General features: G+C 40.0%; 1 protein-coding gene across 6 annotated transcripts in view; it reads right to left on the bottom strand.

Annotated features, from left to right (window-relative positions):
* Positions 1-7592: 7592 nt before the first annotated feature.
* B3GNT2 (UDP-GlcNAc:betaGal beta-1,3-N-acetylglucosaminyltransferase 2) overlaps positions 7593-16049 on the bottom strand; it is a 28087-nt gene continuing 19630 nt past the window's right edge. For all 6 annotated transcript variants that reach the window (XM_026653121.1, XM_024199809.1, XM_024199810.1 and 3 more), the window contains one exon: positions 7593-10172. In XM_026653121.1, the coding sequence (XP_026508906.1) occupies positions 8970-10163 (1194 nt within the window). In that variant the 5' untranslated portion in view covers positions 10164-10172 and the 3' untranslated portion in view covers positions 7593-8969. The remainder of the gene's footprint in view (positions 10173-16049) is intronic.

Here is a 16049-nt window from a genome sequence, read left to right as displayed (position 1 = left end):
GCTAATGACAGTAAATTCAGAATAAGGCTCAAGACCTCATTCGTGTCTCACTAGTTTTGCACCAGTGTAACTTCACTGACTGAAATGGAGTTACCTTTGATTTAGACCAATGTAAGATGAGAATTGGGAACTGTTTTTTGTTATACAATGTGTTGATTTTTTTCAATCTAAACTTCTAGTATCAGAAATATAACGTTTGTCTAAAATCATTACCTTACTCATAACCTGGGGCATGTTACTGAAAACATGGAAGGTTTCATGACTCTAGGTTGCTTAAAACTGTCCTCATTCTGCCTAAACTTGATTAGGATCTGTTCTACCTATAAAATCCCATTCACTTGAATGCTTATACAGGTGTCTATAAAAAGGTGGTAGAGAAGAAGACAGTTTGGCAAACTGGAGTCTGATTCTGACTCAGCCCCTTCAGTCTGGAAGTTTTCCTTGCAATAGGTGAGTGGGTCACAGTAGTCAAGGAAGGTAGAGAAGGTCAATGACTGTTACAATAGAGAAAAGAGGGAAGAGAGGGCAGGAGTAGGGGACTTAGAGCAAAGTGGTAGTATAGATGTTGACAGATTAGAATTTATGAAGCGCTGGATAATGGGCCAAGGAAGAGAAGGCGGGTGAACAATGCTAAAAGAGACACAGTGGTAGTCAGATTCAGCAATGGAAAGTGAGCGGGAGAGCTGATCCAGGGTCGCAAGGTAAGCTAAGAGAGGAAGTGAAGGAGAAAGGAGGCTAGTGAGTCAGGTAGGAACTTTATCTGTACAAAGTTCTAAATTATACAGTTTCATTCCTTTATAAGGCCCTAATATCACAGAAAATACTTAAGTCTGGAGGTGTGCAACACCTCCCAAGGCCCCACTATAGCAACGCCTCTGGCTCTGAAACAGAAGTTTGGCACCAAGATTGCTCTCAACTTGAATAGAGAATTTTAGGCATGAAACCTCTGCATTTTGGAAACATATTTGCCTCAGAGAACTTTGGGACTCCATGATTCTCTGAAAAGAGAGGCAACAGTATGTCCAAAGCTGCCAAATGCCTCAATACCACAGGGTACCCAGAATTATATATAATGGTTTGGAGTCTAAAGTCCCTGAGTATGACTACAGCACAAGCAGGCTACCTATAGCTACTCTAATGAGTGTGGGAACAGGGGAAATGAAGCCCTATTCATGTGGAGAAGACGAAGGGCTTCAAATTTTGTTAGGAGGTGATTTCTTGGTGAAAAATCACTTATTTTTTTATTCAGAGCCACAATGGAGACTTCTAGTAAAGGAAATTTTGGGAGGACCAAAGATGTTGCTGAGATGATCAGGAGGCTACAATCTGTGGGGAGTTCCTTTGTAGATTAGTCAAAGGAATTGATCAATGGGGATATGTTGGTCACACAAAATGCTTCCTCAGTGGTCTAAAGGTATAGAACAGTAGAATTATGTGTGTTTCTTCCAGACCCACATAAAGGTTCACAGTAGGCCTGTCAAGCATTAAAACAATTAATAGTGATTAATCGCGTGATTAAAAAAATTAATCACGATTAATCACACTGTTAATAATAGAAAACCATTTATTTAAATATTTTGGATGTTTTCTACATTTTCAAATATTTTGATTTCAATTACAACACAGAATACAAAGTGTACAGTGCTCACTTTATATTTATTTTTTATTACAAATATTTGCATTGTAAAAACTAAATAATATTTTTCAATTCACCTAATACCAGTGCAATCTCTATCATGAAAGTTGAATTTACAAATGTAGAATTATGTACAAAAAATAACTGCATTCAGAAATAAAACAATGTAAAACTTTAGAGCCTAAAAAGTCCCCTCAGTCCTACTTCTTGTACAGCCAATCGCTCAGACAAACAAGTTTGTTTACATTTGCAGGAGATAATGCTGCCCACTTCTTGTTTACGTAATCTGAAAGTGAGAACGGGGGTATCACAAGATATTTACGTGCCAGATAAAGATTCATCTGTCCCTTCATGCTTCAACCATCATTCCAGAGGACATGCTTCCATGCTGATGACGGGTTCTGCTAGATAATGATCCAAAGCAGTGCAGACAGACGCATGTTCATTTTCATCATCTGAGTCAGATGCCACCAGCAGAGGGTTGATTTTCCTTTTTGGTAGTTCAGATTCTAGTTTCCGCATCACAGTGTTGCACTTTTAAGATTTCTGAAAGAATGCTCCACACTTTGTCCCTCATATTTTGGAAGGCACTTCAGATTCTTAAACTTTGGGTTGAGTGCTGTAGCTATTTTTAGAAATTTCATATTGGTACCTTCTTTGCATTTTGTCAAATCTGCAGTGAAAGTGTTCTTAAAATGAACAACATGTGCTGGGTCATCATCTGAGACTGCTATAACATGAAATATATGGCAGAATGCGGATAAAACAACAGGAAACATGTAGTTCTCCCCCAAGGAGTTCTGTCATACATTTAATAAATGCATTAGTTTTTGAACGAGCGTCGTCAACATGGAAGCATGTCCTCTGGAATGGTGGCCAAAGCACGAAGAGGCATATAAATGTTTAGCATATCTGTCACGTAAATACCTTGCAATGCCAGGTACAAAAGTGGCATGTGAATGCCTGTTGTCACTTTCAGGTGACATTGTAAATAAGAAGCTGACAGCATTATCTCCTATAAATGCAAACAAACTTGTTTCTCTTAGTGATTGGCTGAACAAGGATTAGGACTGAGTGGACATGTAGGCTCTAAAGTTAGACATTGTTTTGTTTTTTAATGCAGTTATGTAACAAAAAAAAATCTACGTTTATATGTTGCACTTTCACGATAAAGGGATTATACTACAGTATTTGTATGAGGTGAATTGAAAAATACTATTTCTTTTATCATTTTTACAGTGCAAATATTTGTAATAAAAAATAATAATATAAAGTGAGCACTACACTTTGTATTGTGTTATAATTGAAATAAATATATTTGAAAATGTAGAAAAATATCCAAACATATTTAATACATCTCAATTGGTATTCTACTGTTTTACAGTGCAATTAAAACTGCGATTAATTGCAACTAATTTTTGTAATCATGATTAACTTTTTTGAGTTAATCGCGTGAGTTAACTGCGATTAATCAACAGCCCTAGTTCACAGACTCCAAAATGGGAATTGCTGAAATAGGTAGCTTTTGAGAAATAAGTTTATGGCCGGATTCTTGTCTTGCGCCAGTATAAATGATTATACAAGGTGCAAAGAGAGGAAAAACTCTGCCAAATCAGAGTGGATGAGAAGTTTGGCATAGGAAGTGCACTGTCATCCTGCTAGACTTTAGTTTGAATTCATTAGAAATAGGGTTCAACACTTGTTTAGACATGTCTTAGCCAAGGCAAATATACTATAAAAGTGTAATTAGATTTCAGCAATGAAATCACACATTGAGATTAACCAAAAGGATTTAGACAGACTTGCCAAATGTCACATATCTCACGTGACACTTACAAATCTCCCTTTGATGTCAAGCTGCATAGCAGCTGTAATATCATGCACAGCTGCAGGAGAGCAAGACAACAAAGGAAATGCTGCTAGCCCCTTTGGGTTGTTAGGAGTAAGAGTAGCAGCTTCTCCCCCCATGCTGCTCATACACAGTGTGTCCCTACTTCCTTCCCTCCTAAAAGGGAGCAGTAGTTTGTGAGTCTTCTTCTCACAGCCTAGGCCTTGTTAACCATGACTGAGCCTCCAGAATCTCAAACTGCAAGTCAACTTCTGTCAGAAGCTCCACCACCATGCTGCCTCTTCCCTAATCCTCATCTTGAGCCACCTGCTACCTGGGGGTCTGCCTCTCATGGCTCCAACCCCCAAGATGCTACAGACACAGCGGAAGGAAACTTACATCACCCAGAGAAGGAAAAGGGGGACTGTGCAGATGCAGAGAACACAAGTGCTCATGTTAAAGTCCTCATGATAAAAGGAACCCCTGCCCATCAGTCACTGTCTGTGCAAACAAGTTGTTTTCCCTCCCCTTACCTGACCTTGCTTGTAGGCATGATGCATCTCCTGATGATGGAGCTGACTTGCAAATTCTATAATTGCTGATGTGGGTCCCTGAGATGGCTGCCGGAAAAACTGAGATCTTGCTCATATTGGAGGCATGATCATCCTGAAGGTGAAGGCGGCTAGAGTTCAGATCCTTTCTGAAAACCCAATGTGCTGTGCAGCAAAACAGAAAGCAGCATCTGACTACATATTTATCTACATCTTTTGGTGCCTAAATAACTTCGCAATATGGCCCTCCATGTATCCAGCAAGAAACTGACGACTACGGGGAACCTTTGGTGTTATGGAAATTCCCATCCCACCAATCCATTAAGCGTGAAGGGAAACTTTTCACAGGGGGAAAAAACCCAAGTAAATAAGTAGCCCCTAAAAGCTAAGTCTGGCATAGACTGATACATCTACCAGGGAAATAATGCTAATGCCGCCTCCTCTCTCCCTTCTCTGTTCTATTCACTAAGCTGCAGCCAATGCTAACCTTCCTTGCCAGTCATGCTGAATGTATCACACTTGTTCCAGATCTGAGCTCCCATCACTGATTTCCTTCTGAATCCTCAACAAGGTTAAACTTCCTCACACTCTACATGGTGCAATCTGTGCTTTCATCTTGGCTCGCTCCACACACACTCTAGTTAGTTTACTTATTTTAATTAAAATGCACCTTTAATGTTTGCATTTCTCATGCAGCTCTCTATAGCTGCAATAGCCTCCCTCCTCTATTACACCAAATAATCTCACTCCTCTCCTTCAAATCCCCACTACAGAGTTTTTGTTATATCATTCCACCAGTAACAACTCACCCTTGTTCTTGCTTCAGCTCATGTCCCTTTAATTTAGCCTTCCAACACACTGCATGCCAACTCAACTGCATCACCCTTCCCTTTTATACTAGACTGCATGCTTTCTTATGTTTTTGAAGTACCCAGCACACCAGTGCCGCTATTATGATTAAACAAAATAAGGAGCCTGAACAATTTAAATTCGCTAACCTTAGAAGTTCTTTTGTTTTATCATCTCCCCTGTCTCTGATCTTTTGTTGTCAGTTCCATGTTGCCCCTGGCCCCATGTCCAGGGTACACCCCTCTCCCCCAATATACCATTCTTCTGTTCCACTTAATTTGCATTGTTTCCCCCCGATCCCTGTTCTATTCCATTCTATTCTGGCCTCTAATACATCTTTTTCCGATTCTTCCCTACCACCAAGTGCCCAGTCTCTTCCTTTCTCCCTCCCTCCCTAATCACTTTGGGTCTTCCAAATTCCTTCCATACCTCCCTCTTTCCACAAGGTCCCCAATCTTTTCACCGCTATTCCTGAGGTCCCAAGCTGTTCTCTCTGTAAGTTCCTATAATTCTTCCCTTCCCACCACCCTGAGGCTGAAATCAGGTGATAACTTAAATCCATTAAGTGCTGTAACTCCATTCCAGAAAGCAAAATTCCTAGAAATATGAAGGGAAACTTTTCACAGGGGGAAAAAACCCTAGTATGGGACATTCTCTCAGAACAGAAGAGGAAGCATGCAATCTCCTTAATGGGGATAGGCAACCTTCCCCATTTTCTCTCTAGGTGCTGGCCCTTCCATGTCTAGAAAACAAACTAGCTACCACCACATATATAGGCACACCCCCATCCTCACCTACAAACATGCTCCATTCTCTACACACACACACACACCACTCTATGGGTACATTTACACTGCAACAAAAGACCTGTGCAGCTGGCCCGCTTCAGCTGACTAAAACTCATGTGCCTTAGGCTGCAGGGGTATAAAATTGCTGTGTAGACAGTCGGACCCAGGCACTGAGACCATGCGAGGCGGTGGGTCGCAGAGCCCAGGCTCCAAATATCTACACTTCAATTTTAAAACCCCGTAGCTTGAGCCTTAGTTAGCTGACCCGGGCCAGCCAAGGTTCTTTTATCGCAGGGCAAATGTACCCTATGTCTTTGTACCCCACTCTCATTTGCATTTCTGTCCCTCCCCAAGATTCCCATTCTTCAATTTCTGCCCCCAGTACTCAAGGGTTCCTTAACTGTCTGCCCTCCTTCTGCTCAGTTCTCCCCCTCATCTATATTTCCCCAGATCTCTGCCAGTCTCTCCAGTTCTCTCCTCCCCTCTGTCCTACACTAGTTCTCTGCTCTCCTCCCATTTTGTAACCACCAGTTTTGTCAACCCCTGCCCTGTCCAATTTGATATTAACCTCCCCCAGGCCTCTGCCCAACCTCAGTTTTCTTTCAGTTCCTTATGGGGATGCCACAAAATCCCCGAGGGCTAGTAGGTCACATGTGTGCTACTAGCTTGTCCAGAGCAGGAAGAAGAAATGGGGATCCCTGGGAACTCTTTTGGAAGGGAGGCAGGATTTGCAACAGGCAGAGGAAACGCAGCTCTAGCCATACTTTAAAGCAGTGGTTCTCAAACTTTAACAACCTGTGAACCCCTTTCACTAAAATGTCAAGTCTCACGAACCCCCTAAAAATGAATATTTCCAGGGATTTTCTCCTCTACCTGCACATAAATTATAAAAGCAGTGATCTTGGAAATATAAAATATGTTTTTATGACATGCTTATTACACACTATTATTTATCATTACAGTATTTTTATTACATTATGAAAACGGCAACACTCTTCCAAGATGTCACTTTTGTAGCTTGTATCACTTTGAATAAGCTTATTATAAGACAAGGCTCTTATGTTTCATCAAGGAGTATCAGATGTGAAACAGCATGAAGGTATCTAAGAAGCCAACTCAAAGAGTTCCTCCTAAACAAGCATTCAGGTCTTGAGCAGTCCAGGAAAACAACGCATGTTACAACAAAGCTTAAACTTGTTCTTCATAATGATTTTAAAAACAATACTAGCTGCCTATTTAATTTTAAGAACAACAAAAAATATCCGCCTCCCTTTCCATTTCTTATAAGGAGTCTTGAAGTTTAAATCTCCTCAGCGTGATAGATATGCTTGCTTTGATCTCCTTAGCTCTTGGAAGTCCAGGGGCTCCGGGCTGTTGGCCCCATGCTGCCCGGAGTCCCTAGGGACAACTCTGTCCACCATTAGGGAATTTTTCCCCCCCGAGAATCCCCTGTAACATTTCGCGAACCCGTTTGGGAACCACTGCTTTAAGGCATGCTAGGACCCTTGGCCCAGCCCCAGAGTTCTGCCTACTGACTGCCACGCTTTAAATTCATCTCAAGCTTCTTTTCAATATCCCCTTTCCATTCTGCTCAAAAGCATGGAGGTTAGTATGAACGGGTCTGATTTCCAAACCCCATGATATTTTTCCAAAGGACATTAAAAAAAGTCATTAAAAATTATTCCTACTCTTTACTATTTAGTGTTATCTTAACTTACCTGTATTACAATGCCTAGGAAGTTAATACAGAATTACCATTCAACATCTGTCTTTCTTCAGTCTCTGTTGCATTCTAGGATTAAAACAGGAATATGTTGAATAATAAACTCCTAACTGATCATAGTCTTAAAAAAATTCTTTAATATAGCTTGTTAGTGAAGTGTTTGATTGATAGTTTTACAGCTCTGTATTAAATACGGAATATACAAGAGGCACATGAGAACTACTTAAATCACAATTTTATTTTTCAAATTCAAAAACAATTAACTGTATTTAACACGTTACATCAACAGATTTAAAATATCATGCTCTATTTAAATATTTGACTGACAACAATGTATACAAATAAAATGTTACACAAATATATTTAAGAAAATGTTTTGGTCTTCAATCTGAACAATAAATAGACAGGCACTCCTATATACACACACACAGAAGGGATCACTACTTAGAACAAATTCTCATATAAGCAACATGTGGAAATATGGCAAGAAAAGATTTCTGGAGTTTTGGGAAACATGTTGTATGACACATCATGCAATTTTCAAATCTCACTTTCAAAACTTGAAACGTTTAAGATGTACACTGTTCTCAGTTTATAGAAGAGATCCAAACCAAGCTTTCCTGAGTGATGTGCAATTTCAGACTTCAGTTATCCATATCAAATCAAGCTACCTGATGATTGTTTTTAACACCAATACAGAAAACAAGGACTGGCCAGAGCAGCCTTTCATGTAAATAAAATGAGTGACAGAAGAACTTTGATTTGTAAAGCTTAACTGAAATTCAAGACAAAAATCTGCCTATTTGCAAAGTCCAACATAAAAGCTATCCTCTCCAATACAGGTCCAGCTCTTAAATGTTATCCCATTTGAAATTATATTGTGATTTTATAAGATATAAAGTATCATTAAAAAAAAAAAAAGGTAGAGATTTAGTATCCTTTCAGATACAGGCAGACATATTTTGCACAGCAGATCACATTTGAATGAGAGAATACTGTTCAGGAGTAGCATAGGATAGAGGAAGAGTTACGAAATCAAAAAAACCTTTCAATAATTAGTGTAATTTCTCAAGTTTTTTTTTTCTACTTTGTGTAAAAATTAGACTTCCCCAATTTCTGAATTTTTAAGTTACAAATGCTATTTCACACAGACAAGTTTTCTCAGGAAAAAAAAAGTCAGTGTTTACAGTTTCTACCACCACAATTAAAATAAGATGCACTAGCAATGAAAAGTGGGCAATCCATGCTTTCAACATTATGGTGATAGCTAACCATGAATCAATGAAGAATTTTTAGTTATAACTTCTGAAGTCTATTTTAAAATTTGTAGATGAAATCTTAAAACATAATAACCACTAGGACAGTGGAAAGATTAGGACTAAGTCTTCATGCCATACTCTCAAAAATTTGTTATTCTAGTATTATTTTTACTTTTAGAAGTACTGGACAAATGTTTCTAGCTAATGATTTTTAAGAGAAGTAACTTTAAAAACCATTAAGTGAAAACAAAGAGGAGTTTTAAAGGTTCAGTGAAGAAATTAGACCCAATCTTGGAAAATAAATTGAAGACACTTATGCATGTTACTTTAAACATTTAACAATTTAAGTGTGGATCCTGCAAGCGTGTCCAAATCTTAATCATTTCTTGAGGTTTTCTGCTATGTACTAACATTAAGTTTGTGTAGGAACATATGTTATTCCTGTGTTTCTCTTCAATATCAAATGTTTTGAAGCCTTTGTGTTTTTCCGGAGCAAGCCCAAGTTTCTGAAGGCACATTCCAGTATAAACGTCATCAATAGGATAGAGGAGGACCTGGTCAGATGCATTGTTCAGTCTTAATGCCAGATCACCAGAGTACAGAAACCCACCACCTCCTGCATATGGAGGATAAGAACCTTCATAAACACTTTCTGGAATGTAGTACTTTAATTTTTTTTCTCGATGAGGTCCAGCATCTTTGATCACATCACCTATAAATAAGTCTTTGGCTTTGTCCTTTGATAAACTCTTCAAGTAATCCAGGATCTGATGGATATTCACAAAAACATCATCATCCCCCTTAAAAATAAACTGGGCATCTGGACACGTGCTGCTGACCCATTTAAGAAACAGCACCTCTTTCAGAGTCAAGTTGAAGAAAGTGTCTCTGTAGTTCCAAAAAAGAATGTCTTGGTGGGTTTGACTCTCAAATTTCAACATGTCTGAAAGGTCAGGAAAGTTATCTTCTGGAGGGGTCTGTCCCAACAAAAAGACCCTTACAACTGTTACATCCCCTGATTTTATTTCTTTACCCCAAGATTCCCTAATTGCTTGCCTTCTATCAAAATGTGGTATAAGTGACTTGATAGCCAGCAGCAGGAAAGGTTTATGTTTGCACTTGTTCGGTTGATCCACTAATAATGAATAATTTCTACATCTTAAATAAAGCAGGAAGTCTTTAAATCTGTCTGGCAACTTTGCAAAGTCATTAACCTCTGAAGTTACTGATGGATCAGGGTCACAGGAAATCAGAACACTAGTATTAGAAATTAAGGTTTCTTCCACAGTCATATTGGAAAGCAAGGTCAAAATGGGGTTGTACAAGAGTTCCAGCTTCTGTTGCTGTTTGTTCCAATAGGCCTTGTGAGGAGTGTATTTCCTCCAGAATTTGCTGCTGGGTATTATAACCTGTCCTTTTGTATTCTTCTCTTGACCACCACTTTTGGAGACTTCCACAATCACATAAATAAAAAAGTTTACCATCATCAGAATTCCCAGCAGCCTTAGTCTTCTGCGTCCAACACTCATTTCTCATATCTGAAAAGAAAAATGATGGTTAGATTTTATTCAATCTTTTTCAAACAGGTTTCTAATTTCATAGGAATACAAGAGGTTTTTTGACCACTTCTAAACCTCAAAGTGTACAAAAGTCAGCAAACCAAGAGTTGACATTTACACACTGAAAATGAAAAATGAATTTGTCACTCTCTAATATACAAGCTCTCTCTTGCAGCTACAGGGGTTTGGTTCCATTAGAAATGGAAAGTTTGTCAATCAAGAGAACAAGCAATGATGGAAAGTTTTGTTTGACTTTCTAAAGCAGAATAAAGCATTTGACCATGCATCTAAATTATTAGCAAGTGATCTCTTTCCAAAAAGATTTACATGAGATAAAATGTTTGACTATACAATAATCAAGGCTTGAAAACTCATTTGCCCTCAGCAGTTGGTAAGCTTTTCCTTGGTAATAAGGTGAGCCTAAGGCTGGGTTGGTTTGAGAGAATAAGGTTGGGTGGGGTAGGGTTTTTTGTTGTGTTTATTTTTGTTTTTTTGTCTTTTTGTCATTAAGTCTCTACCCCTTATGGTTGTGACATCCTTCCAAATGTGAACGGTTGCAGAGCTCAATTTTTGAGTCTACAGTTTGTCACTGCCCCTAGCTTTCCCAAGCAGAAGCCAAATGAAATTGACAAGCTTGGCCAGTTTCAAAGCTGCTATTCAGCTCTGTGTAGGCAGCAGTGAACCTTGTTTATAATTTTGAATTTCATTCTCCTGCTGGGGAAGAAAATGAGTTGTACCAGAAGGTAGTACTAGAGTAATCTGTAGGAGAGAAGGACTACCAAAAAGAACAAAGGAGGGGCAGTATAGGAAGCCACTTTCCTAGTGTGGCAACCAGAAGGGTAGGGAAAGTAGCTAAAACCCTCCTTAACTCCCTTGCAGGGAGGATTTACTACTCTTCTCCCCTCCCCCTGCCACTCTCCCAGGAAGCTCTTGAGAAGAAGAGAAATTGATCCCTCTTCCTTCTAGCAGCTAGACAATTATGGGAATGAAAGCTTTGAGTTTCTCAGACATGAGAGGCTGAGATGAAAGATGAGAAGTATCTATAAGGCTGGTTGGAATTCCTGTGCCTTCCCTATCCTGTAAGCTGAGCTTCTCATCAGGATGTTGTCCCCAAACTCACTAGTACTCCCTCCTTTCCCTCACACATATCTTTTATACTAGCCTCTGATAAATAGTAAGAGCCCTGTGGATTCTATAAATGAACCCAAACTAATTTCACATTTTTTCTGTAGTCCTATCAAAAAAAAATTAAACAAAATAATGAGTTAACAATTTACATTATAAACCTTGCAGCAACAGCTTGTCAACACTATTAAGGACTTGTGTAATATACACAAACGCCCCTACCTAACAATACCCACATTATGCAAACTACATGAACATGCTAAAGAGACACCAACATAAGTGGGACATTACCCAAAACATAAGACCATATCAAATTATACATCAAAAATTTTAGAAAACTAGTGTTTCTTTCATTTTCTAAAGGGCTAACAAGGACACCCAAGCTAGCAGTAGCCAATGTAATGGGGGAGAGAGACCTGCCATGTCCCTTCCTATCCCCCTCCCCAGAGGGAGCACCAGAGTCAGATAAGAGAAGCCATAGAACAGACCTTATCAAGGTTGTCAAGAATATTTTTTTTTCTTTCTTAAAGACATGGTACCTACTAAATAGTTTTCTTCCCTCCTCTGGCAGGAGTCTTAAAACAATAATCTACCATCACATAATATTGTTTCCAAGCATATATTTTCATCTATCATATGAAATGAAACAAATACTTTTTAAGCTCTGAATGTGTTGGCCAGATATTTTATCTAATTTTCTCCACCCATTACTACCTCCTTCTTGCTGTGCCTGTTAGTACATCAAATTACACAAGTAACACAAAATACCAGTTAATAGATTACATCAAGGATTCTCAAACTTCATTGCACTGCGACCCCCCTTCTCACAACAAAAATTACTACACGACCCCAGGAAGGGGGACCGAAGCCTGAGCCTGCCTGAGCCCCGCCGCCCCAGATGGGGCAGCAAAGCCAAAGCCCTGCCATCCTGGGTGAAAAAGCCAAAGCTGAAGCCCCAGGGCTTCATCCCTGGTTGGGGGGGCCTGTAACCTGAGCCCCGCCCAGGCCTGAAGCCAAAGCCCCAGGCGGTGGGACTTCAGCTTTGGCCCTGGGAGGCAGGACTCAGGGTTCAGCTTCAGCCCTCGGCCCCATGCCAGCCCTGGCAACTCCACTAAAATGAAGTCGCGACCCACTTTGGGGTCCCGACTCACAGTTTGAGAACCGCTGGATTACATTGATGCATATAAAATCCAAAAGAGATGAGGTATAAAAAAAAAACAAAAAACAAAAAACAAAACTGTGCTAGAGATCACTGAAGACAAATAATTTATCCTCCAATATGGCCTGGGAAGTTGTAGCACAAGTTACCACTAATATAATAACTGCTTGGGACTCAAAGATTGACAATATGGAAACCAAAACAGACACATAAGAAATAAATGAGCACTATAAGGAAGTGCAAGAATGTGTTTCAGGGATGAAAGGCGAACTACATTTCGGATAACTAAATCAGACAGCTGAAAAACTGGAAGACTGAGAACCAAATTAGAAGGATAAAAAAATCTAAAAGTGGATGGTAAGCAACTTATATTCTCCTTTCAAAATTTCACTCTTGCTGCACATAAAATGTAAGTGAAAAACGATAGGATTAAAATAGGACAAGCACAGAAAGTCAAACCACTCTTGGAAACAAACGGAAAACTCACAGTTTACTAGTCAACAACCAAACCTGCCCACCATAATAATTTTCAGGGCTGGGCCTGTGTGACTTTAATTCGCCCCCTTGTGTGTATACAGTACTATACAGTCTTGAATTATTTTATTGAATACTATTTTTCCCCCTCACAGGACTCCTGCCTCATTCAGTGCACAGGATGGACCATGCTCTCAATGAGCACGTTTTCAATAATTTTGTTTTCTCCTCATTCAATGTGTGGCCCCACACAGTTCAAACCCTACTCCGAAGACAGAATTCTTGATTTCCTCATGGGCTTTTGCTATGGTGCTCTTCATTATAGTATCGGAGTGCTTCAAAAGCATTAATGAATTTATTTTCACAACACCCACCAGGTATGGCTATGGGGGTGGTATTATTCCCATTTTACAGATGAGGAATTAAGGCACAGAGAGATTAAGGTCAAAAGTGACTACTAATTTTGGGTGCCCAATTTGAGAAGCCTCGGATCAGATTTTGCAGAGTACTTCATTGCAGCTGTGGGCTAGTGTACACCGGTAGCACTTTAACGTGGCTTGCATAGTCACAGCAGAGTGCTGAGAGAGAGCTCTCCCAGCACTCTGAAAAACCTACCTCCACAAGAGGCGCGGCTCCCAGCACTGGTGCACGGTTTACACTGGTGCTTTACAGCGCTGAAACTTGCTGCACTCAGGGGGGTGTTTTTTCACACCCCCGAGTGAGAAAGTTGCAGCGCTGTAAATTGCCCGTGTAGATAAGCCCTGTGAGTGGTCAGCACTTCTGCAAATCAGAATCTATGGTCTCAAGTTGGGCATCCAGAAAGTGAGGCACACACAACTGGCAACCACATGTAAAAAGTCTGATTTAAGTGACTTGCCCAGTGCCACACAAGAACTCTGTGGCAGAGGTAGGGATAGAATCCAATCTTCCAGGGTGGCATTTCACAAACTTAACTATGAGACCATCCTTGCAGGAAATGAAATCTTTTCCCTCATTCATTACAAACTTCTTCAAAAAATAAGACAGCTCCCCATGCTCCCAGCAGACATTCAAGGCTTCCCAGAGTGCCCACCTGGCAAGCTCCCCAGTGAGCAGGATGCCAGGCTACTCAGCTTTCCAAGCAATCTGGCTTCCCCAGGAAGCAAGGCAGCCACATCCCCAGGTGGCTAGCTCCCGAGATTGCCGGGCTCTTCAGCCAGCTTGCCAGGGAGCCGGGTGGTTAGCTGGTCCAGAGATTTTTTTTTTAAAAATTCTGTTTTTTCTTAAACTGAATTTTTCAAAAAAGTTTCTGTTCTGTAGAAAATTTCTCATTTCTGACATTTCGTTCTAAATCAGACTCAAATCCATTTAATAAATGTGACTTTTCCATGGGATGGAAATTCCAGTTCCTGCACAGCTCTATTCACTACACAACCATGATTCACCTCTAGAGCAGGTCCATCTTGTGCACTGATTAAGGTGGGGTGCTGGAAAAAAATAGTAAGCCATCATGTAATTAAAGACTGCATCATACTATCTATGCGCAAGAGGAGTGAATTAAAGTTACACAGGCAACCTTAATTCTGGTATTCCCTAACTTTTAAGTGCTTGCGTGTTTGCCTTTGCAATCATAATGTTCTTTTAATGTAATTTTTTGGTATTTAATTTCCTAGGATTTTAATAAAGTAAATTGTTTAAACAGATTCCATCATGTAGCATCACATTAACACACACACACATCCATTGTTCATCAGCAGAGTTGGAACCTCTAGAAATGCTGCCACAGACCTTTGCCACTTGAGCTAAGAGAGAAACTGATGGCAATAATAGATTGTTATCCTCTATGTAGACCAGCACTAGAGGGAGGTGGCACACTTTGTCAGTGGGTTTTACAGATATTTGCTGACAGCAGATAAATGGTGAAACTCAGGCTCAGAAAGGAAGGGTGCTTTACTAAGCATGTGTGAACTACAATTCCCCCCCCCCCCCCCAAAGTCTTAACTTAGCCAAAAAAATGATGGATTTTCACAGGAACAGCAAAAGGTACATCCTTGACACAAAGTCCCTGCTCCAAAGCAGGGCTAGAGCTTCTCAAAGAAAAGGTCACCAGAATTTTAGCATTGCAAAACAACATATTTTCCCCTAGCCTTGTTCTTGGAAAAAGCCAAATTATTTTGGCTGACACTTTCCAAAAACAGTCAACCGAGGTAGACACCAAGCATGGATAATTTCCGTCCAACTGGTTAAACTCTGGCAACACGGTAAGCAACTGAAAAAGGGTCTTATAATGGGAAATGTTGGTCAATCTTAATAGTCAGTATTGCTGGCCCCATCTATATTCACATCAGCAAATTTCATAAGAACTGCCCGACTGGGTCAGATCAATGGTCTGTCTAGCCCGGTATCCTATCTCTAACAGTGGCTAGTACGAGAGTGAGAGAGAGATTGCACAGAACAGGGCAATTTTGGAATGATCCACCCATGTCTTCCACTCCTGGCTTTTAGCAGTCAGAGGTTTAGGGGTGCCCCAATCATGGGGTTGCATCCCTGACCCTCTTGGCTAATAGCCATTGTTGGGTCTATCCTCCATGAACTTATCTAGTTCTTTTTTGAACCCAGTTATTCTTTTGCCCACCACAACATCCCATGGCAGAGTTTCACAGGTTGACTGTGCATCGTGTGAAAAAGTACTTCCTTTTGTCTGTATTAAACCTACTGCCTATTAATTTCAAGTGACCCGTTTTTTGTATTGTTGGAAAGTGTAAATAACACTTCCTCATTCACCTTTTCTATACCATTCATGATTTTATAGACCTCTATCTCTTTCTCTCTCTCTTGATCACACACACACACACACACACACACACACCTCTTTTCTAAGCTGAACAGCCCTAATTTTTTTTGGTCTCTCCTTGTATGCAAGCTGTTTCATACCTCTGATAATCTTTGTTGTCCTTCTCTGAAACTTTTACAGTTCCACTATATCTTTTTTGAGATGGGGTAAAGAGAAATAGACACAATATTCAAGATGTGGGTACACCATGGATTTATATAGTGGCATTATATCTTCTGTCTTATTTTCTGTCCCTTTCCTAATAGTTGCTAACATTCTGTTAAGT

This window comes from Terrapene carolina, unplaced genomic scaffold, assembly GCF_002925995.2.
Source record: "Terrapene carolina triunguis isolate 2854851 unplaced genomic scaffold, T_m_triunguis-2.0 Scaffold132, whole genome shotgun sequence".
Taxonomy (NCBI): Eukaryota; Metazoa; Chordata; order Testudines; family Emydidae; genus Terrapene; species Terrapene triunguis.
The sequence above is the reverse complement of the archived record's forward strand: the minus strand, read 5'-3'. Positions and strand labels throughout refer to the sequence as shown.